The sequence below is a fragment of the Convolutriloba macropyga genome, chromosome 7 (genome assembly GCF_964194025.1).
Source record: "Convolutriloba macropyga chromosome 7, txConMacr16.3, whole genome shotgun sequence".
NCBI lineage: Eukaryota > Metazoa > Xenacoelomorpha > Acoela > Convolutidae > Convolutriloba > Convolutriloba macropyga.
Window position 1 is genome coordinate 35,095,657 of NC_134474.1, and position 24,566 is coordinate 35,120,222.

Here is a 24,566-nt window from a genome sequence, read left to right on the forward strand (position 1 = left end):
AATAAGATCTGTTCACACAGGTTTAAGGTCATATTGGATTGATCAAAATTAACTTGCAGTGGCAATTTGAATCATGCCAAAATTGCGGATAATAGTGAATTATTTTGAGGCGTAAAATTTTTTACTATGAATTTATTCCAAAGTGGGAAAAGGTGCTTAAATAAATTTTTATATGTTTCAGACAGAGAGATTTTTGTTCACTTAATCTGACAGAAAATCTGATAACTTTTTTCTTTGTTTTTTTCTTGTCATTTTTACATTAATACCACTAACGCTGATATGATGGGTTCCATTGATGTATAATTGCTCTTAATTGAATCCGTCAAGGAGCAATTAATTGTGTATGACCTTGAAAATGTTTGTAATTAAAAAAAAATCAGTCAGTACATTTTTTGAGGAGTCCAGTTCTTATTAGTTGGTCTTTTTGGTCTCTTAAAATCAAATAACGCTAACAAACCGTCTGCTTAATTCATAAGTAATCGTTTTTTTTTTCAATCCTTTCATTGGAACGTTCAAATTTTTAGTAACATTGTCAATAGATGAATTGAAATGACACCGTCGAAGTTTTGTTTTGTACGTTTATATTGTTTTTCATGTTGTCTTATGAGTTGGTCACGTTAATGGCTGGTTGAATTGTTTTTTATTGAAGCCTTCAATGAATTTTTCCAAGCTTTCAATTGATTGCTTCACGTTTTCTTGACTTTATAAATCTTTTTTTCCAAAAATTTAGTTTTTGTTGTTGTTTGATGTGTGTTATTCTAATTAGCAAATTGTCATATTCATCTTTTAATGAGGTGTGATTTAGACTGTTCAGTTGTTTGAGCTTGGAGCTAAAGTGTTTGTTTGCTCAGTCGTCAAATTTTAAACAGGTTTAGTCAATTTTCGAATCATACTGTCACGTGCTGACAAATCGGACAAAATTTCCTCTTTTCTGCAGTCTAGCATTGACTAGTTCATGCTTTTTACAATTCAAAGAATTTGATTACAATTCAAAAAATTTGAATTGTATTGGGGCGCTGTCTTTTTTAAAGATCTGTTCACACATTTTTATGATTTCTGAAGTCAAATTGGAGTAGTGAGTTTGGTCATGCCGAAACAGGAAGTGGAGCGAAAAAGTGAGTGGCTTGGCGGCGTGAAAATTTTTCACTCTGATTTTAAAGTAGAGTGAGAAAAAAGTGTTTGAACAAAAATTCGCTTTCTCGCTAGTGGTTTTTTGTTCACATGCAACAATTTCACTCTGATTTTTTTGGATCGGATTTTTTTCTAAATGTTTTTACCAATCCATCAACAGTCCGTTCTAGGTCTAGTTTTCTGCTTAGTCAATGAAATTTCTTTGAATTGTACGTCTTTGAATTGTCCTGCTATGTTTTTATTCTTTGTGCTCTTCATGAACTATGTTCTCTTCCTTCATTTTCTCTTTCTTTGTTTTTAAATTTGTTGAATATTTCGATAGTAGGCTCTAAAGAACAGTTATGCACACCTTTATTTTTTATATTGTTATTAAAGGTATCAGGACAACTTACCTAATTCTATTTTGCCCAATGCCATTTCACGCAATGCCAACTTACTCAATTTACCCTATTGCTAAATTTACCAGAACGACTGTTTAGCCGATTATAAAATTAAATTGCCAGTGGGTCTTGATATCAAACTATCACAACAGAACATAGTATTAAATTGTCCACATAAATATTTGAATCATCCTTGTAATAGTGACTGCTTATTTGTAATCCGATAATTGATCGAAAAGATCGAAGAGCATTGGGTAAGTTGGTATTATGGGTAAAATGGCCTTGAGAAAAGTGGCATTAGGTAAAATGGCAGGATGGGTAAAATGGCATTGTTTAAAATGGAATTGCGTAAAATTTCATGTAACCGTTATTGATTATATCATTATGATGTCTGCGGCACTGATAGTTTTTGGGAAGCCAAAAAAGTTACTTCGCCGGTTTGTGTGAGTAACGTCAAACGCCTCGATGACTAACAAAGACTTCTGCTGCGCTCAAAATGTCAACTGACTCAGCTTTCTTTTATATTGCAGGAACTTTTTTGTTTCAACCATTGACGTGGCCTCACATAATTACAACTTTCGTCAATAACAGTTGGGGGAACTTGGGAAAAACTTTAACTGGTGAAGTCCTCTAGCTCCTCAGGAATTTTTTAGGACTCTATAAGGGGGAAGTCGAGAATGTTTTTAGTTTGATGTACAACCCATTGGTGCTTTTCTAAAATGGGTTTCTCCCTAAAATTTTGGACTGCCTGTTACACTGGACTGCAGATTTTCTGCCATATCGCAAATTACAATTATTCATTCCACATATTAATTACTTTTTGGTTAGATGGATTTTTGAGTTCGATGATCTTTTGTCATCCTCAATGCATTTCATTTCGATGATAGATTAGCAAATAATTGCTTAAATACAATTATTGATGCATAATTGCAATTAATTGAATCCGTCAATTAGCAATTAATTGTGCAAGACCTCGATATTGTTTGCGTATTTTTTAAAATCAGTCCGTACAGTTTTCTAAAAAACATTAGACCTTATTAGTTGTTGTGGTATCTTAAAATCAAATAACGCTAGCTAACCGTCTGCTTGTTTCTAGGGTAATCGTATTCTTGTTATGAAAATATGAATTAAAATGCTATGGTCCAAATTTTTGTTTGATACGTTTATGTTGTTTTTAATGCTGTCTTCTTAATTAGTCACGTTAAAGGCTGGTTGAATTATTTTTATTGAAAACTTCAATGAATTTTCGAACGCATTCAGTTGATTGTTCCAAGTTCGTATGACTTTATTTTTGTGTCTTCCCGTATTTGTTCTTTTTTTTGTTCGATGTGTGTAATTGTACTTAAAAAGGTCATATTCATCTTTTATTGAAGTGTGATTAAGACTGTTCAGTTGTTTAAATTGTAGCTATAGTGTTTTTGTTTACTCAGTTGCCAGTTTTATACAGATTTATTTAAATTTTGAATCTTGCTGTCACGTGTTGGCAAATTGGACAATAATTTTTTTGATTTCTGCTGTCTAACATTCAGTAGTTAAAGCTTCGTTTTTTGTGGTGTTCATCAATTATGGTACTTTTCTTTATTTCATCTTTCATTGTTTTTCAATTTGTTGAATTCTTCGATAGTAGGCTCTAAAGAACTGATATGGGAACCACTACTTTTTATAGTGTTATTGATTATGTTCGTATGATGTTTGCAACACCTGCAATTGCGGGAAAACAAATTTGAGCAAGGTTCTTTTCAATCCTTTCATTGGAACGTTCAAATTTTTAGTAACATTGTCAATAGATGAATTGAAATGACACCGTCGAAGTTTTGTTTTGCACGTTTATGTTGTTTTTCATGTTGTCTTATGAGTTGGTCACGTTAATGGCTGGTTGAATTGTTTTTTATTGAAACCTTCAATGAATTTTTCCAATTTTTCAATTGATTGCTTCACGTTTTCTTGACTTTATAAATCTGTTTTTCCCAAAATTTGGTATTTTTGTTGTTGTTTGATGTGTGTTATTCTAATTAGCAAATTGTCATATTCATCATTTAATGAGGTGTGATTTAGACTGTTCAGTAGTTTGAGCTTGGAGCTAAAGTGTTTGTTTACTCAGTCGTCAAATTTTAAACAGGTTTAGTCAATTTTCGAATCATACTGTCACGTGCTGACAAATCGGACAAAATTTCCTCTTTTCTGCAGTCTAGCATTGACTAGTTCATGCTTTTTACAATTCAAAGAATTTGATTACAATTCAAAAAATTTGAATTGTATTGGGGCGCTGTCTTTTTTAAAGATCTGTTCACACATTTTTATGATTTCTGAAGTCAAATTGGAGTAGTGAGTTTGGTCATGCCGAAACAGGAAGTGGAGCGAAAAAGTGAGTGGCTTGGCGGCGTGAAAATTTTTCACTCTGATTTTAAAGTAGAGTGAGAAAAAAGTGTTTGAACAAAAATTCGCTTTCTCGCTAGTGGTTTTTTGTTCACATGCAGCAATTTCACTCTGATTTTTTTGGATCGGATTTTTTTCTAAATGTTTTTACCAATCCATCAACAGTCCGTTCTAGGTCTAGTTTTCTGCTTAGTCAATGAAATTTCTTTGAATTGTACGTCTTTGAATTGTCCTGCTATGTTTTTATTCTTTGTGCTCTTCATGAACTATGTTCTCTTCCTTCATTTTCTCTTTCTTTGTTTTTAAATTTGTTGAATATTTCGATAGTAGGCTCTAAAGAACAGTTATGCACACCTTTATTTTTTATATTGTTATTAAAGATATCAGGACAACTTACCTAATTCTATTTTGCCCAATGCCATTTCACGCAATGCCAACTTACGCAATTTACCCTATTGCTAAATTTACCAGAACGACTGTTTAGCCGATTATATAATTAAATTGCCAGTGGGTCTTGATATCAAACTATCACAACCGAACATGGTATTAAATTGTCCACATAAATATTTGAATCATCCTTGTAATAGTGACTGCTTATTTGTAATCCGATAATTGATCGGAAAGATCAAAGAGCATTGGGTAAGTTGGTATTATGGGTAAAATGGCATTGAGTAAAGTGGCATTAGGTAAAATGGCAGGATGGGTAAAATGGCATTGGCTAAAATGGAATTGCGTAAAATTTTATGTAACTGTTATTGATTATATCATTATGATGTCTGCGGCACTGATAGCTTTTGGGAAGACAAAAAAATTTCTTCGCCGGTTTGTGTGAGTAACGACAAACGCCTCGATGACTAACAAAGACTTCTGCTGCGCTCAAAATGTCAACTGACTCAGCTTTCTTTTATATTGCAGGAACTTTTTTGTATCAACCATTGACGTGGCCTCACATAATTACAACTTTCGTCAATAACAGTTGGGGGAACTTGGGAAAAACTTTAACTGGTGAAGTCCTCTAGCTCCTCAGGAATTTTTTAGGACTCTATAAGGGGGAAGTCGGGAATGTTCTTTGTTTGATGTACAAACCATTGGTGCTTTTCTAAAATGGGTTTCTCCCTAAAATTTTTGACTGCCTGTTACACTGGACTGCAGATTTTCTGCCATATCGCAAATTACAATTATTCATTCCACATATTAATTACTTTTTGGTTAGATGGATTTTTGAGTTCGATGATTTTTTATCATCCTAAATGCATTTCATTTCGATGATAGATTAGCAAATAGCTGCTTAAATACAATAATTGATGCATAATTGCAATTAATTGAATCCGTCAATTAGCAATTAATTGTGCAAGACCTTGATATTGCTTGCGTTTTTTTAAAAATCAGTCCGTACAGTTTTCTAAAAGATTAGTTCTTATTAGTTGTTGTGGTATCTGAAAATCAAATAACGCTAGCTAACCGTCTGCTTGTTTCTAGGGTAACCGTATTCTTGTTATGAAAATATGAATTGAAATGCTATGGTCCAAATTTTTGTTTGGTACGTTTATGTTGTTTTTAATGCTGTCTTCTTAATTAGTCACGTTAAAGGCTGGTTGAATTGTTTTTATTGAAAACTTCAATGAATTTTCGAACGCTTTCAGTTGATTGTTCCACGTTTGTATGACTTTATTTTTGTGTCTTCCCGTATTTGTTCTTTTTTTTTGTTCGATGTGTGTAATTTTACTTAAAAAGGTCATATTCATCTTTTATTGAAGTGTGATTAAGACTGTTCAGTTGTTTAAATTGTAGCTATAGTGTTTTTGTTTACTCAGTCGCCAATTTTATACAGATTTATACAAATTTTGAATCTTGCTGTCACGTGTTGGCAAATTGGACAATATTTTTTGCTTTCTGCTGTCTAACATTCAGTAGTTAAAGCTTCTTTGTTTTTTGTGGTGTTCATCAATTATAGTATTTTTCTTTATATCATCTTTCTGTTTTTTAATTTGTTGAATTCTTCAAAAGTAGGCTCTAAAGAACTTTTATGGGAACCACTAATAGTGTTATTGATCATGTTATTATGATGATTGCAACACCTGCAATTTTGGGAAAACAAATTTGCGCAAGGCTCTTCACTAGTTTTCTGTGAATAACTTCAAACACCTCGACGAATATCAAAGGCTGCTGCTCCGCTCAAAATGTCAACTGATTCAACTTTCTTGTGTATTTCAGGACTTGTCATATTTTGTTATCAACTGTTTTGTTTCAACCATTGACGTCACGTCGCATAGTTACGCCTTTCGGTAACGATAGTTGAGCATTTTGGAGAAAAATAATAACATTTGAAGTTCTCTAGCTACTCAAGAGGTGTTTTTAGGAATCTAAGAGGGGGAAGTCGGGAATACTTTTTGTTTGATGTTCAACTCATTCGTGCTATTTAAAATAGGCTTCTAAAAAATTTGGCATTTTAATCTGGACAGCAGATTTGCTGCCATCCAGTAATATACACCCATTTTCTCCACATATTAATTAGTTTTTTGGTTAGATGAATTCATATCTATCCTATATTGCATTGCTTTATTTATAACAATGCTGTCATCATGTGGACATTTGAAATCAATATACTGTGATCTACTAACAACATTTTTTTAAATATAAGTCCGAAAGAATGTAATTTCCTGCTTTTAATGGCAAATAAATGTCATCTTTCGTGTGAGAAAAATTTGCGTGAAAAACAGCTGTTCTTCAAAAACAAAGCCTTTTTCTATGTGTGAAAAGTTCACTTTTACATAATATAATTAATCTCAAGAAATAAACTGAGAACAAATAAAAACTTCTAATGTTAACAGAACAAAATTATGCTGAGAGTGATACCGAAAGATCTATTGGCATGATGTAGACCTGTTTTTGAATGCCCATCATCTTAAATGCCCATCCTTTCGATGGTAAAACAGCAAAAAGCTGCTTGAAAACAATTATTGATGTGTAATTGCAATTTCGTCAAAAGACTCGATGACTATCAAACACTTCTGCTGCGCTCAAGATTTCAACTGACACAAATTTTTGAGTATTTCAGAACTTGTCAGATGTTGTTATCAACTGTTTTGTTTCAACCATTGACGTCACCTCACATAGTTACACCTTTCGTCAATGATAGTTGGGAAACCTCGAGAAAAATTTTAACCTGTGAAGTCCTCTAGCTCCTCAGGACCTGTTTTAGGACTCTCAAAATGGGACGGAATACTTTTTTTATGTACAACCCATTGGTGCTACACTAAAACAGGTTTTTCCTAAAAATTTGCCCTTTTAAACTGGTGACTTTCTGACATCTAGCAAATTATACTGATTTATTCCTATCACAAACTAATTTTTTGGTTAGATGACTTTATATTTATTCTTTGACTTCATAGCATGATGTGGACTTTTTAAATTATCATACTACAATCTACTAGCAATATTTGTATGATATTTGTCTAAAGAATGTATTTTCCTGCTTGAAATGGCAAATGAACGTCATCTTTTGTGAGAGAAAAATTTGGGTTAAATAGAGTTGTTCTTGAAAAAAGAGGTTTTTTTTGGGTGAGACAAGATCATTTTTAAACTTTTCAATTAATAATATGGGTTGTTGGAACGCAGAAACAATTCTTTCAATCAAATAATTCAATGAGAATTGATGGGTGACAGCACTGGCAATAAGCACACAATCTTGACCAAATATATACCCAGTTATTACCGCCCTCTTCCGCTTCCTACAACTATCTTTGATTTACTACTTTGATGACTTTCCGTGACATGTGAGGTTTACTAGCATTTTATCGTGGAAATCAATCAAAAGTCAAAATTAAGTGTTATCAAGTCATGCTAGTATTGAATAGTTATGGAAAACATTAGTATTAGCAGCACATTTAGCATTGTTTTCTTGACACTAAAGATGATTCAAGTGTGTATAATATTTTTGAAATTTTGTAATTGAACATTTGAAATTATCCATTTCATACCCCTACGATCACATTAAGCGTTTGAACCGAGAAAAAAATAACGGAAAACTGAAATTTTAGTTCTCCGCGAAGCTATTGTTGAAATGTCTGCAAGCATGCGATCGGTAAACAAAATTTTCACCTCTAATAGTATTATCTCGACCGTGTTCCGAATGAAGCTCAATTTTAACAAAAAGTGATTAGTCTTGCCATGGTTCATTGAATTCTTACTAAGATCAAAGAATTATTGATTAACTACAAACACTTGTATTGGTTGATGAACATCTATGTTCGTTTCGTTCAAAAAATTTGTTAAGTGTACGACTTCTTACTTGACTCCACTACTGCATCTTGTTCAGCTTCAGTTGTGGAGGTTGATACGCTATTTTGTAACTTAATAGCCCAGCTAATTGCTCTTGAACTATTGTCAAGCTTGAAACAATGACCACTCGTATTCTTTTACTATCTAAGTTAGCACCTCAGTCCGAATACAAAAATCCTTTAGTCTTATTTATCGCAATTTCCTGTACCCGTCAAGTACCGTAGAAAAGCTTTTGCGGCGTTCTAAAATCCTTTAGTCTTATTTATCGCACATTCCTGTACCCGTCAAGTACTGTAGAAAAGCTTTTGCGGCGTTCTAATATTTGTTCCCCGGCTTTTCTCAAACGAACTCAAAGTATTAGTTGTAAGTTTGCAATGTCTGGTCTGGTAGGCAGTGCCAAATAATTTAAACATCTTACTCTTCCCCTACAATCACGCTACTGCTTTTCTTTGTTTTTTTTTTACTTCCCATTTCTGCTGAATCAAATTTCCAAAGCTTTGAACTGACCTCCAAAAGTATTTCCAGTGTCGTACATTCAAACATTCTATACTTCGCATTAGTTTTTCTAAATAGACCTCTTGTTTTGTCATTATTTCGTGTTCTGTTTTTTCAATTTGAATGTTTAAAAACTAACTAAGCTCAGAATACCTACGTGTTTTGAGTGCTCACCGGCTTTGTTTATGAAGTTTTTGAAAAAAATGTCGTTTTTCTAATATAAACATGTCGTCTAATCATAGAATGATCTTTACCGCTATATCTATTTCGTCCTTTTTCTTAAAGAGGCACTCATCTTTTGTGAGAGACAAATTTGGGTTAAATAGAGTTGTTCTTGAAAAAAGAGCTTTTTTGGGGTGAGACAAGATCATTTTTAACCTTTTCAATTAATAATATGGGTTGTTGGAACGCAGAAACAATTCTTTCAATCAAATAATTCAATGAGAATTGATGGGTGACAGCACTGGCAATAATTACAAAATCTTGACCAAATATATACCCAGTTATTACCGCCCTCTTCTGCTTCCTACAACTATCTTTGATTTACTACTTTGATGACTTTCCGTGACATGTGAGGTTTACAAGCATTTTATCGTGGAAATCAATCAAAAGTCAAAATTAAGTGTTATCAATTCATGCTAGTATTGAATAGTTATGGAAAACATTAGTATTAGCAGCACATTTAGCATTGTTTTCTTGACACTAAAGATGATTCAAGTGTGTATAATATTTTTGAAATTTTGTAATTGAACATTTGACATTATCCATTTCATACCCCTACGATCACATTAAGCGTTTGAACCGAGAAAAAAAATAACGGAAAACTGAAATTTTATTTCTCCGCGAAGCTATTGTTGAAATGTCTGCAAGCATGCGATCGGTAAACAAAATGTTCACCTCTAATAGTATTATCTCGACCGTGTTCCGAATGAAGCTCAATTTTAACAAAAAGTGATTAGTCTTGCCATGGTTCATTGAATTCTTACTAAGATCAATGAATTATTGATTAACTACAAACACTTGTATTGGTTGATGAACATCTACGTTCATTTCGTTCAAAAAATTTGCTAAGTGTACGACTTCTTTACTTGACTCCACTACTGCATCTTGTTCAGCTTCAGTTGTGGAGGTTGATACGCTATTTTGTAACTTAATAGCCCAGCTAATTGCTCTTGAACTATTGTCAAGCTTGAAACAATGACCACTCGTATTTTTTTACTATCTAAGTTAGCACCTCAGTCCGAATACAAAAATCCTTTAGTCTTATTTATCGCAATTTCCTGTACCCGTCAAGTACCGTAGAAAAGCTTTTGCGGCGTTCTAAAATCCTTTAGTCTTATATATCGCACTTTCCTGTACCCGTCAAGTACCGTAGAAAAGCTTTTGCGGCGTTCTAATATTTGTTCCCCGGCTTTTCTCAAACGAACTCAAAGTATTAGTTGTAAGTTTGCAATGTCTGGTCTGGTAGGCAGTGCCAAATAATTTAAACATCTTACTCTTCCCCTACAATCACGCTACTGCTTTTCTTTGTTTTTTTTACTTCCCATTTCTGCTGAATCAAATTTCCAAAGCTTTGAATTGACCTCCAAAGGTATTTCCAGTGTCGTACATTCAAACATTTTATACTTTGCATTAGTTTTTCTAAATAGACCTCTTGTTTTGTCATTATTTCGTGTTCTGTTTTTTCAATTTGAATGTTTAAAAACTAACTAAGCTCAGAATACCTACGTGTTTTGAGTGCTCACCGGCTTTGTTTATGAAGTTTTTGAAAAAAATGTCGCTTTTCTAATATAAACTTGTCATCTAATCATAGAAAGATCTTTACCGCTATATCTCCTTCGTCCTTTTTCTTAAAGAGGCACTCATATTGAACAGACGGAACAAAACCAACCCAGACCTCGTAGAAAACATTTAATTGTTGAGTACCAATTCCTACGAGATTATTTTAATCCATATAAACTTATATTAAGCTTACAGACTAAGGGATTTCCTTGATAATCGTTGTTTTCAAAACCCTCAGATTGCTGCGTAATGATCTCTTCATCAATGTCAGCATGCAGTTTTAATGTCCAATTGTTTGATTTCGGAGTGCATTGCTTAAAAGAATTCTGATAGTTGAGAGGCGTGTTGTCGTTGAATAGGTCTGGTTGTACACTCTACCTAAAAATTGGCTAACATCCTTAGCTACAATCTTGCTTTATAACTCACTGTTTCTCCGCTAGTACCACAATTCAATACAAAATGCCAACTGCAACCAGCAGTTTTGTTTCTTTGGTTATCCACAAGTTCTCAGACGTTGTCTTCAATAATTGCTTCATACCCTTTTTTGATTTTTATTGCTTCTGTTGATTAGGGTATCACATTATCATTTATAAGTTTACTTCAAGAAAGCTAATGGATTCAGATCTGCTTCCTGTACTCTCCGCTTCTGTTCTGCATTCAATTAGTTATAATTGAAAAATTTCTGTTCGTTAAAAGTTACGTTTCTAGACTTTTTAATTTTAATTGTACCATTTTTATCCTTTACCCCAATAAGACAATATTTTGCTGTGATCTTACAATCCCAAAAATATTGTTTTATCAATTTCAGTCAATTTAAATTTCAATCAGTTTTCCTCTGAATGATTTCTCAACATGAACGTAGACGGTACAACCAAAAACTTTCAGTGATTCTAGATTTGGTTTTTCTCCATACACTGCTACGAAATGTGTCTTGTGATCCCCGAATGGTGAAAATAGTTTTTAATATCACTTGAAATATTTACTGCATAAGGAGAGTATGCCTTATCAAGTCCTGATTGCTCAATTAGGTATCTGGCAACTAATTTTATTGCTCCCCAATTAAGTTCAATTTTACCTTTTTCTTCAGGTGTATAAACTGCTGAAAACTCTAGTCATAAGCTTTGTTTTATACATTTTTGCTTGATTTTGTTCAAATTGAATTCGCCCGCTCCGTCGCACACCAACGTTACTGACTTTCCTTTAGCTGCAATAAACTGCTGAAATTGTCTATTTCATCATACTTTGTCTTTCAGAAAAACAATTCTGCTACATACTAAAATTGTCTACGAAGCGGAAGCAAATGCATATCGGTGGACATAAACAGCTTTTGGATTAATAGGCCCTAAAATATCAGTGTGGACTATTTTTAAGACGTCCTTGGCTCTTGTCGCAGAATATTTAGGAACCGCGGAATCTTTCTTGACTCTGTCTCAGTAATTTGACATGTCTTACAGTTCCCTACGTCATGTTTATTTATTTTAGGTCCTAAGGCATGATACCTAAATTTCAAAAGACCTTCAGTATTATTTTGTCCTAGACGTTTGTGCCATAAACTTAGCCGGCCCCTACTAGCTAAATCACACTTTTCTGAAACTGTTGAATTCACTGTTTTCCAAAAGAAAAGACTTTATTATAAGCTGGTCCCAGTTTCGACACTTAGAAACAGTTTTTAGAATTATCAGTCACAAGTAGTGCATTTGACCTTCTTTTTTCCGCTCACAACCTATTAAGTCCTCAGTTTTCATCTCATTTGTCATCCGTCCTCCAATTGATTTTTTGATAAATATTGCGTAGGTCATTGGATATTCCCTTTCAATTTCAATAAAAAACTTTCATCCTTAATCAAATGGCTGTTTCTCCAGAGTCTAATACTAGTTCAAAGACAGAATTGTTACTTGTGATTTGAAAAATTGAGAATTGCTCTTCGTTTTCTTTTTTTCGTTCTTCAACTGAGACCCCGGTTGATTATTTTGAAACCTTCTGCTCTGGCTTACAAACTTTGCTTTGGTTTCTGCTTCTAATAAAATTTGAAGATGTGACCCTGCTCACAACAATAAAAACAATTTATTGTTTTACCCCGTGTTTGTTCTCTATTTTGTTTCTTATTTCAAGAATCTTTAGCCCTGTGTTCCATTTTTTGACAAATTAAGCATTTTTGCTTTTCATTGCAGAATATAATATCACCTTTCTTTTGAACATTCTCGTTGTCAATGTTGATAAATCCCGCTTAATTTCCTCTAACCCTTTCTCTTCATCACTAACTTTTACGAGGTTGGTGAAGCTCTGGTATTCTTTAGATCAGCTTTTCAAGGTTTTTGAAAATTATTTTTTTCTCGCTCACGCCTTCGTTCATCAAGCTGAAGTTGTAATTCATATCGTCAGCTCTTGGTCATTAGACTGCTATGTTTTCATTCGAGTTTTTATTAATGTCAGTTAATTCTGATATCAGTTTATGTAGTTGCGGCCACTTGAAACTCTTAGATCTTTTGCAAAGTACATTTCAAGCTTTTGTACCATCAATTTTGTGTAGTCTGAGAGACAGAACTGACTTTTTATCTTTTTCTTTTTCCTCTCTTCTGTTTCTTCCTATATTTACAACTGGTGTTTGCTTTTCCTCTGATGGGCCATTTTTAATATTAGTTATGTGATCTTCTAAGTGGAATCACAAGTTAATATTTTTCCTACTTTAAATGAGTGGTGCATACGAGCTTCATACTGTTCCGCAAAACATGAATATGAACTCATCCCAGAACTCGGTTTCTCCCTTTCTGGTTGTTTAGATTATTTTATAGTTTTTCTTTTACCTATATATAACCCCAAACAATAGTAGTTTACTTTCTAGACTATGTACCCTCTGTTACTATGGTTTACCCAAAAACTAGTTTTGTTTTACGCAAGGACTTTTTATATGTTCTACGCAAGGACTAGTACTGTTTTACGCTAGGAAACTCCTTCGGTCTCAGAGCAAATTTATTAGCCGTTTCTATAGCGTTTGTATAATTGTGTTGCTTGATGGTGGTCTCGTTAAGCAACAAATCGGTGTAGCGTTGTGTTAGCCAAAAATGTGTTTAGCACAATCAGAATGCAACAAAATAGCACGATGAGCACAGTGAGGATAGCACAATCAGGGTAAAAAACAGTTGTTTAAACTGAGCTGTTCTCAGCAATACTAAGTAATCCAAAGAAGTCTCGTTGAAATTCCTCCTACGCAAGCATCTCCCACTCCATGGACTGACAAAAAACACCTGCAAGCTGCCACAAACAAAGCCACACAAACACAGCTGCACAACCTCCGTCTCCACAAACAGAGTCACACTGTCAGCTGCAAAAGATACGCCACAACAACAGAGTCCACCAATTGGCTACAAAAGCTCCCTCTCCACAAACAGATTCCTTTAATCAGCTAACAATCTCCTTATTCACACAAACAGAGTACCCATTCAGCTACAGAAGCTACCTCTCCACAAACTGAGTCCTATAATCAGCTACACAATCTCCTTCTCCACACAAACAGAGACAACCAGCTTTACAAGCTCATTCAAACGCAAAGTCCTGTAATCAACTATACGATCTCCACAAACAAAAGTGTCCTCCAATAAGCTAGATAAAGTTTTTGTTCAAAAACAGAGTCTTCATCGTAGTCAGAGCTTCAGTCCCACTTGCTTTCCTTCTGTCGCTTGACAACTGCATGTCTACAATTCTTGTCTCTCCTTGTCTTCTCGTCTGTTTTCCACTTCGCTTCAGCAATCCTCTAATGCAGCGCAGAGACAAAAGCGGCACTGTCATTTTTAGGGTGGGCTGATTACTTATATTAGAAAAACTCTGGACGGATAACATATCGGTTAATGTAAACACAGGGACAAATACTGTAATCAAATAATTCAATTAGAATTGATGGGTGACAACAGTGGCAGTAAGCACAAATCTTGATCAAAGTATATACCCAGTTATTGCCGACCTCCTCCGCTTCCTACAACTATCTTTCATTTACTACTTCGATGACTTTCGGTGACATGTGATGTTTACTAGCATTTTTATCATAGGAATAATTTAAAAGACAGAATGAAGTGTTATCAGGTCACACGCTAAAAGGGTATAGTTATGGAAAACATCAAATGTAAACAGCACATGAATTTAGCTTTGTTTAATTGACATCAAAGATGATTCAAGTGAGTATACTTTTTCGTATTCAAAGAATTATTGTATACATTTGATAAATCTCATGAAATAAATGGCGAGTAAATAAATTCATGTAATGTTAACACAACAGAATTATGCTGAAATTGATACTGCAATATATATTGCAATGATGTAGACCATTTTTTGTCATCTCAAAGGCATTTCATTTCGATCATAAAATAGCAAATAGCTACTTAACAACTAGTAGAAGATAAATACAGTCGCAGAAAAGATCGTACCCCCTCTTTTATTAGTATGGGACTGAATTAGCTTTCTCATTGTGGACTTAAAAATATTTAAACCCGCATTTTAATCATTATATCCCATTATATCCGCACCCCCCGTACACACACGAAATAAGAGTTCCCCATTATGGTATGTTTACCCTGATTGGAGGGGTATACTTTATATGACCACTAAACTGGGGACTTTAATGAAAAAGACACCAGTTTTAAACGTCGTAAATTTTTAGTCTGTAAGAAAGAATTGATTTTTGAAGTTTTTCTAAACCCTAAGCAAAAATAAATTCGAAAACCCAGCGAGTCAACATGCACACAACTAATTTTTCTTTATGAGGATAAGTAGCAGCAGTAACAAGAACAATTTATATTCTAATTTAGTCGTGACCTGAGAGCAATTATCTGATGAGCTTTTCTCAAATTTCTTTTGGTAAATTTAGTCAAAACGTCCCTGGCTAAAATTTACGAGCATAATCTGAGCCAGAGTTGCATTTTCGGCGACACTGTTGATTTTCATGAAACTCTGATCAAAGAGCATGATGGCAGAGTTCAGATTCTGGAATACAGTCTTATCAGAAACCAGCAGTCTGAAACACGGTCTGATCAGAGGTTGCTTGAGTCTGGCACTTCAGCCTTCGTACCGATTTTAGCTCTAAGTCCGAGTGATTATTCAAAAACTCTCTGTTTTGTCTTACTTACGGTGGCCCTGTTATCTACGTAATCGACTGACTCTGGATTCCTCTGCTGTGATTTGAGATCCACACCCATCGCAGCATCCGCCACAATGTCCAGGGCTGTAATTGGACAACTTCATTCAAATCTATCATACGGTTGGGCGAAGCAAAAATTGTTTGAAGCGCAGTTTCAATTATTGCGAGCCCGGGTTGCTCATCATACAAAATTCTTAGTAGCCGTACTAGGTCATATATGATACTCAGTAATCATACTAGGTCATGTATGATTTGTATGAACTCTTGATAGTCATACAAGGATCATATATGCTTTCCTAGAAATCATACAAGATCATACAAAACATTTCGAAGCCTAATAACTGTATAATTTTCATTTGCTATCGAAGTTGAAAAAAATTCCTGGAAATCATACAAGGTCATGTATGACACATAAAGCATCGACTGGTGCTACAAGTTCTCGTGCAATCCACATAAATAGCAAAGAATAGACTGTGCAATTTGAACTTATCCACAAAACAAATTTGTTTATATTCAACATTTTTTTAAATATAATTATAATAAATGAGCATTTATAAGTATTAACTAGCTTTAGGTAAGATCTCAGTAAAAAGTGTTACTTAAAACAAAAAAAATCTGTGATTGTAATTTATTTCTCTCATTTTACATTAGATAATTGCTTTTCATGAGGGTTATCGCCACTGAAGTTGACTTAAGGCTTCTAAAAGACCTTGTCAACTTGGCAAAATTTGCACTTCTCATATACTACTGCAGATATTAGGAAGGAAGATTAGGATATATAATTGAGAAGTTTATGCTACTCAAATTTCTTATCAGTGAATGAGTTTGTCTCAGCACTTGCATCACAAATTTTTTTAGATTGATTTACCAAATGAACGTAAAAATAATGTTGTGAAATTGCGTGTGCAATTTTTCAAAAACTCCGCTGAAGATTGCGTAAGAAACGTTGCAGGGTTTTACTACTTATATAAGCTGTTCAGGACTGAAAATTTCGGAGACCAAAAATTTTGCGGGTTTGGAGAAAAAATACCATTTTGTTTTTTTATCCCAAAGAAATTGTTGAAAAAAGCTTGCTATACATTTTATTTTAATCAAAATTGCTATGATAATTATAAAAGAATTGGAAAAAGCGAAAGAGATAACTGATCAGCTACTGCTGTCAATTTCCCATATCCCAAGAAAAATGAAGCCAGGTTGGAAAATAAGCATCAACATCTGCAGCCAAAATTGTCATAATCTCTATGGTTGTCTTCAGAATTTAAGAAATGCGCCGATATAGTTATACTAAGGATTTCAAAAAATCCACACTTTGATTTCGCTGGTTCTAAAATTGACCAATTTAAGCGACGTTTTCAGTTCTGGCTTGTCTACTGTAGAAAAAGTTTAATTCAAGGAGGAGTTATGATGAGATTAAGATGCAACGGCTATCTGATAATTGAATTACTTCCTTGATTATTTTCCTTTATGAAGAAAAGTTTTTTATACGTTGGTTGAATGATCACTATCATAAATTACACTAAAAATAAATGCTTAAAAATAATTAGGATATAGCTCAAATTTTCGCTATTTCCAAGATTTGTATTAAATGATTATTTGAGTATTTGTTAAAAAATTCCAAAGCCTTCAGTTGCAATTGAATGATTGATCAATGTTTTCGTAATTTGTTTTTATTCAAACTGTCGTTATTGTGTACAATGTGTTTTCTGGTGCAGTTCCAAGATATAAAAAGCCGATCATTGTTCACATCAATTCATTTTTCAAAAAGTTTATTAGTGAAAATTAATTTATCTATTTTGATACTTTTTTAATTTTTAAAATTTTTCCCCCAAATTGTAAAGAATGAACTATTGTTGACATCCGTGATTGATAACATCCACCCTTAGGGATTGTTTGACCCTAATTTTTTTAGTGCAAATTTGCATTCATTTGTGAGTGAATCTCACAACCATTAAAAACACATGTAATCTTAATTACACCTTGTGAACACTGCTTACTTTTAATCTAATTACCGGTTTTTGAAACTTATAAGTGAAAAAACATAAGCAGATTTCAAAACAAAGAAAACTTAAAAGTACTGAAAAAAATGTTCATTAGATTTCACGTTTTCAACTAATTAGAATCTACCGTTACATTGATTAAAATGCACCCTTAAAGTAATTGACGTTCCGGCATAGTAAAATTTAAAACCATGCCTTTGACCTTTACAGCTTTCCAGATTTCTACTAGGTTTCTACAATTTAAATTAATTAAATTTCTGTCTTTTTTGATTTTTTTAAAATTAATATTCCTCAGCTTTCATTGTTAATTTTAATTACACAAAATTATTAAAAGTACCTATAAATCTGATTTTGAGTTGTACAGACAAAATGGTAAGGAAGTTTCACTAGAAGAGTTTTCACTTTCTACTTAAGAAAGATAGCAAGTTTACTTCACAAATTTCTAAGCGTTGTCCATGATCCCCCGTAGGGCAGCAAAATTGGCTTAGAGTCAAACAACTCAAAATGATTTTTTAAACAGACTTGGCATCCACAAAGATGCCGATATATAACATTTTTTAAAATTTTACTTCATTGTCCCCTTTTCCCTAACTCGAAATACTCTTGTAAGTGAACTAAGAGCAAACCATGTAACGTGATTTTTTGGCTTCTCTGGTTTAAATTTCTGGAAAAATTCATCATGGTAACTCAATTACTGAATGATACAAAGTAGCGTAGGTGGCGAAAATTTTGAATGGTGCTTCAGTAATACCTTAATCAAGATTTTTTCTGTTTTACTGGATTAGTCAAAAGTTTGTCTTAATTTAAAACACTTCAGCTCCTTTTCAATTTTGTTCCAATATTCTGGATTTTTATTGTGCTATTAACTATGGAATTTCAGATTCACATGTTATGCACGTTTGACACTTGTGCATTTCAGAATCAGTCGAAGTCTGGTTTTCAGTGGTATCAATCGCTTTATAATTAAGCAATTTTGGTTTGCATTGACGCATATGCTCACTTATTTTTGAGCACTGACCTAATAGACTCATGAGATCCCAGACGTCGACCCATTTGCTCTGATCAGCATGTTGTTTGAATATGTCCATGGCCACTGAGGTGTGTTTCATCATAGTGACGAGAGACCTGTCCAGAATGTCGAAGTGGAAGGCGGGAGTCAACATCTTACGCCTTGTCTTCCACTTCTCACCCCCACTCGTTAAAAGACCAGTTCTACAAATGAACAAAATATTCTGGTCCAGCTTAGAAATCTGTTAGAGTAACCCTTCCCGGCTCGTGGAAACTTCCGAAAATTAAGTTCGAAATCCGCTGAAATGCGGTTAATTTTCAAAAAATCTTAGGCAAAAACCTTACATAATAAAGCACCAAAATGTGCCAAAATGCGCTGAACTTTTATATGAAGTGTGCTGAAAACTGCGGAATTTTCAAAGTTTTCAGCTGATTGTCAAACTCTTCTCACTTTGCCTGAGTCTCGAACCCTGCTTCCTGGTTTTCTACTTATTAATATAAAATGCTGAAATGCGCTGAAATTACGTAAGAAATGCGCCGAATACATAATTTCAGCGCCTTTCCTACATAATTTCAGCGCATTTCAGCGTTTTTCAGAACATTTGTTACAAAAATGTTCATTATTAATGAGATTGAATTATGGAAAGGTTTATGGTGCAAAAAAAAAACCGGCAAAACGCTGAAATCTGCTGAAACTGTGTAAGAAATGTGCTGAAAGCGCATTCAGCGGTATTTCTTATATAATTTCAACGCCTTCAGCGCTTTTCTTACATAAAAATGAGCTAAAACGGCGCTGACATATCGACCCAGGTTGATGTTTTCCTCCCAATTAATACAAACGAAAAAAAAAACGACATCACAATTTCAAATTTATCCGAGTTGTCGGTAAGTTTGATCGATTCTTTTGTAATATCCGTATGGCTGGTTTCGAAATGTCCTACTTATAGTTCACTTTTTTTCAATTTTCCACATCTATTCCACAGTTTCAACCCTTAAAAATCGGTGAAGTAACTGTGAAAAAATCTAATTTGTCCACTTTTTTCACCGATTTTCAACGGTAGACGCCTCGACCCGGATTGTGAATTAGGAATGCTTTAGCGAGTCAAACGAAAAATGCATGATCACTTATGCAAACATCATTAACGAATCGCTATTATATGATGTAGATCGAGGTTAAAACTTCAAAACTTCGTGTCTGCATTAAAATATCGTATAGTTTTTTCTAGCGTAAATACTTTAATCTGAAAACTGAAGGTATTGTGAAAAGTTTGCTTCAAAAATGACGTCATTGGCGCTTCTTTGCTCAACTTCTTACCCAAGCCATCTATGGAAAAGATAGTAAGTGGTAGCTTTCTCAGAATGTTTGGATCCCTTGAACACTATGGTGGCATGGGTCGCCTTTCCCAGGAAGAGGAATGGTTGGAATCCCACGAAGAGATAGCACAGACCCTGGAACTCTTCAGCAATGCGAGTGAAGAAATTGACCAAGTTCTGCTGATCGCGGGGCATCTGAGGAAGGTTGCCAACTATCGGGCTTCTCTTTAGGCCTAAAAAATTGATTAAAAGATTTCAAATAACGATTGTTTATTTTGAGAATCCCGTGTTATCAAAATTGGAGGACTGAATACTTTTGAAACAAATGGGAGCAATTTAAATTCCGAAATCCATAAAGTGGTGGAAAAAATTGTGTTAAAATATATAAAATCTCTCGACCATTGAAATTAAAGAATTTTACTCCTGTTCACAAAATACTTGAAATCTATTGGACAAAGCTATCTATGTGGCTTAACAGCGGCTTTTTTTAAAGTTCCAATTCTATTATCGCTTCGTATTGGCTGAAACCAAATTAAGTAACATTACAGCGCTCAAGAAAAATTGGAAACTGGGGGAAGTTTTTTACGACTAATCTTCAACGAGAAGTCATGGCAATGTGAGTTTGCACAAAAATTGTTGACCCCCCTCATCTAAATTCTTGGCTTCATTTTCTGCATATGAAGTAGAGATAGAAAACTTTCAACAAAACAGTAATTGATGCTCAGGGATACTTGGTAGATTCCGGAATATGAACAGACGAGAATACCAGTGAGGTTCTTTTGTTATATCACTAGCATGAAAAATAATTGAATAGGGCAAATATTTTGGTTGAACATAAGATATTGCACCAATACAATTTTCAAGCAGAAGATGAAACAAAAAATTAAATCAAATAAACAAAAAAAATTCGAGAAACAACGAAGAATATAATTCTGAAAACTAATTTTATACAAATCAAACCAACTGATTAGTATTGATTGAAAAATTGAACACTAATCTTTTTGCTGTAAACACAGTCGTTGATTAACAGCAAATGAACCTATAGAAAAAAAATAATAAAAAAGCAGAAGAAATCTTTAAAAAAACCATTTTTTATCAGAATTAAACGAATCGGTAACCATCAAAAAACATTCACAATATATTGAGTGAATGCAGAAACTGTGTTCTCAGAACATATACACTAATATTGCAAAAAACGAGCAAAATTATCAAATATGTTAAAAAGGGGCAACTACAAACAAAAAATCAAAATAAGTGACATAATAACAAAACATAATGTTTAGCAACTTCACTTCGTCGGTTGTTAATCAGCAGCTAACAATTACTTTTATCTTCAAACAGCAGACAAAATTACAGAAATGCCATGTGATTAAAATATAGAATGAGGACATAGTAAATGAAAAAAAATAATATCTCGACAGCTCTTGAATTAGGACGTCAAAACAAAAAAAAAGAAAATATTTGACTCCCAAAATATTTACGATAATAAAACTCTTTCATGTAAACAAAGGACATGACCCTTCATACGCAAAAAGCGGAAAAAATTTTAAAAAAATTCGAAAGAAATTTTTAAAACCAATCATTTATATCATGTTGACAAAGATCGCATTACATCTCGCATCAAAAAACAACACAATGCAGTTTTGTTGAAAAAAATGATAAAAAAAGCAAAAAGAGCTAGAATTTCTGGGAAAAAAATCGAGAAGCGTCTTAAGAAAGAGTTAGTCGCCACAAATTTTTTAGAACACGTAAACATATATCAAAAACATTAACAACCTAATGCCTTATAACGCTAGAGACATTGATTAAATTTGAGAAATTAAATACGACAAAAACGGACAGCTGCAAAGTTCAAAAAAATTTTGAAAATTGGTGGCGTAAAAAATCAAGCCTGTGTAAAATCGTCATTTCACTCATTGTTAACACGCAGTCTACATTCTTTTTTTTCAAACAACACGCAAAAAGCCAGAAACGTCAAATGATTAAAATTTGGAATGATGAAAAAGTGATCAGAAAAAAAATTTGACAAGCCTTGAATTAGGACGCCAGAACCAAAAAATATGTTTCTGATATATAAAAAATTGTTTGTAACAACAACCTTTAGAAGTAAACAAATGCGCAAAAACGCAAAAAAAATGGAAAAAAACTGAAAATTCTATATTTGAAAAAAGTCAGTAGAATTATAGATCACCTTTATTAGACAGCTTAAACTTTTGTCGGTTAAACACAAAATTTCTTTTGGGAAGAGTACTAGGCACGAAAAGCAATCAGAGCCACAAAAATGAATTGTTCGCAAAACTCCAAAATTGTTTTTAGAGTTAGTCGCAACAAAATATCTTGGAACACTTATCAAAATTGCAATGAATTTCATAATTTTTATTGTTCAAAATATCGAATCTTGTTTTTCGACTGCATAAAGCTGCAAATGACAAAAAAACTCAATTTGTATAAAAAATAACAAATGAGCACAGTATTGAAATAATAAAAACAGATGATTTTAAAAACAAATAAACTGAGCAACAAAATGGAAAAAAAAGTATTCAGAGACTAATTGAACATAAAAACGATGCATCGTTTTGCATAAAGATGAGTATTTATTGAAATTGAAACTTGTTTTAATGAGCCACTAAAGACACAACCCTTAAAAACCAGCAAAAACTCTCATAAACCAGCAAAAACTCAAAGTTTTAAGATTCTTTAGACAACAGTAAGTATCAAATTAAGAAAACAGTTAGATCAAGGCTACAGCAACTTAGAAGATTCAATATTCATTCACTATGAAGCAGGTGTGACGTGTCAGTAATGGGATTAAACTGCAACTAGAGATATAGAACGAAAATGTAGAATTTAAAAAAATCATTCTATAAACAATTCAAATTAACGTCGAATAAAATTTTGACTATCAATTGAAAATATTGAATAGATTATTTCATGCTCAATTTGAAGACTAATTCGATCTACAAGCTATACATAATGTCAGGATTGACACTAAAAGTTAACACTACAAAAAATACCAGGTACAGCTAAGCCAAAATTCTTAGGAACATGAATCGTCAAGCCAAAAAATTCAGAAGCAATAAACAGAAAAGATGGAGAAAATATTTTTAAGAAAAATAACCAGCCATTTAGGAGACTACTTGACAGGAAAACATAATCTTTTGAAATACAGACAAATTTCAAGTGTTCACAAATAGTTATATTGAAACACTGAGTTAAAATATAAATAGGCCCATTGATAATATCCAACTTTGACCTATCAGCCCTGTTGCATAAATATATCACAATTATCAGTATTTGCAACCAATTTAAGCAAAAAACGTTAAAATAAGATTTTCTACGCAGAACTCACTTGAAAAAATTTCAGAAGTTTAAGCTTTAGAACTACTCAATTTGTTTTTTTTTTCATTCAATTTACAATCGCCATTAAATTTCATACTTAAAATACTTTGTTGAATGAATAATAAATGAATAATTTATGCATAACTTGGACAAGTTGAATAATAAATGAATATATAACTTTCATTGACATCAAAAAATCTAAAAGTTTTGAAGAAATGTTGAAAAAAGACAGCACCCAGTATAATACAAAAATTTGGACTAAAAATTGCAATGATGAGAATTAAAAAATCCTCCATAGTTCTCAGAAGTTACTTTAAATTAGTATTCACGCCATCATGTAAAAAGAATATCTATAATTGATTTTTAGAAAACGACGCTGAAAATGAACCAAAAATGCGTGAAACCGAATTAAATCAGCAATATGCTCTGAGAACCGATTGTGTTTTCATAGATTTTAAAGATTCAGCTAGCGTTTGCATTGGTTTCTTGAGATTATCAACTCAGGTTCTAGGGCAGTGATTTTGAGATTTATTAGCCTTTTTATCCAAAACAAATGATTTCGCTCAAGTTTTTGCTTAAAAAGTTAATATTATAGGATAAATAAGCCAGACTTTTGAAAAAGTATCAAATCAAAATATCCAACAACCCTGTTTCTTTGCTAAATAGTGAAATCAATTTTAGCATTGAGTACACATTTATCAATTTCAGCAACTTAAAACAAATTTTAAAAATGAACAAAAAAGAAATTCAACTAAAAATCACAAATTTTAAACCTCGACAACTCTCCTACATCTTACAACTACAAGATAATTATAACAACCGACAAAAATTGACTAAAAATGAAACTGAGTTGAGCCTATGTTTGCACCCCCCCCCCCCCCTACAAAGAGAGTTTGGATCAAAAAACTTCTCAGTTTTTTTTAAAAATAAATCTGTGACTAATGTTTTGAGAATTATATACACTACTGTAGTGAATTTTTTAATTAACATTGAAAATCGAAAAGATCTTGTTAACCACTGCAGATACGGCGGAATTAAGTCTTCGGTTGAAAGGACAACAAAAATATGACTTCATTGTTTCTTCGCCGTCTCCTACTGCTATCTCATTATTCTTCGCATTTCAGAAATATGACCTCGAGGCACAAAAAGTTGCAACAAAACCTAACGTACAGTTGACAAAAATCGATGTTGCAATAAACAATGCGGCGAAAAATGCGAGATAGTTTGTATAACAGCAGTTAAACTATGATTGACAGTTGAACAAAAAACATTAAATTTATATGTGATTCTCGAATTTTGACTATTTTTTTCAGGAGCTCTGCAAACGAAAACAAA

The 24,566-nt window shown here is 33.2% G+C and overlaps 1 protein-coding gene across 1 annotated transcript in view; it reads right to left on the bottom strand.

Annotated features, from left to right (window-relative positions):
- Positions 1 to 24,566, bottom strand: part of LOC142342814 (cytochrome P450 4V2-like) — a 95,074-nt gene that overhangs the window by 69,088 nt on the left and 1,420 nt on the right. Inside the window, exons 2-4 of the mRNA XM_075394403.1 lie at positions 19,894 to 20,125; positions 18,589 to 18,782; positions 15,563 to 15,657 (exon numbers count right to left, since the gene is read on the bottom strand). Coding sequence (XP_075250518.1) covers positions 15,563 to 15,657; positions 18,589 to 18,782; positions 19,894 to 20,125 — 521 coding nt within the window. The remainder of the gene's footprint in view (positions 1 to 15,562; positions 15,658 to 18,588; positions 18,783 to 19,893; positions 20,126 to 24,566) is intronic.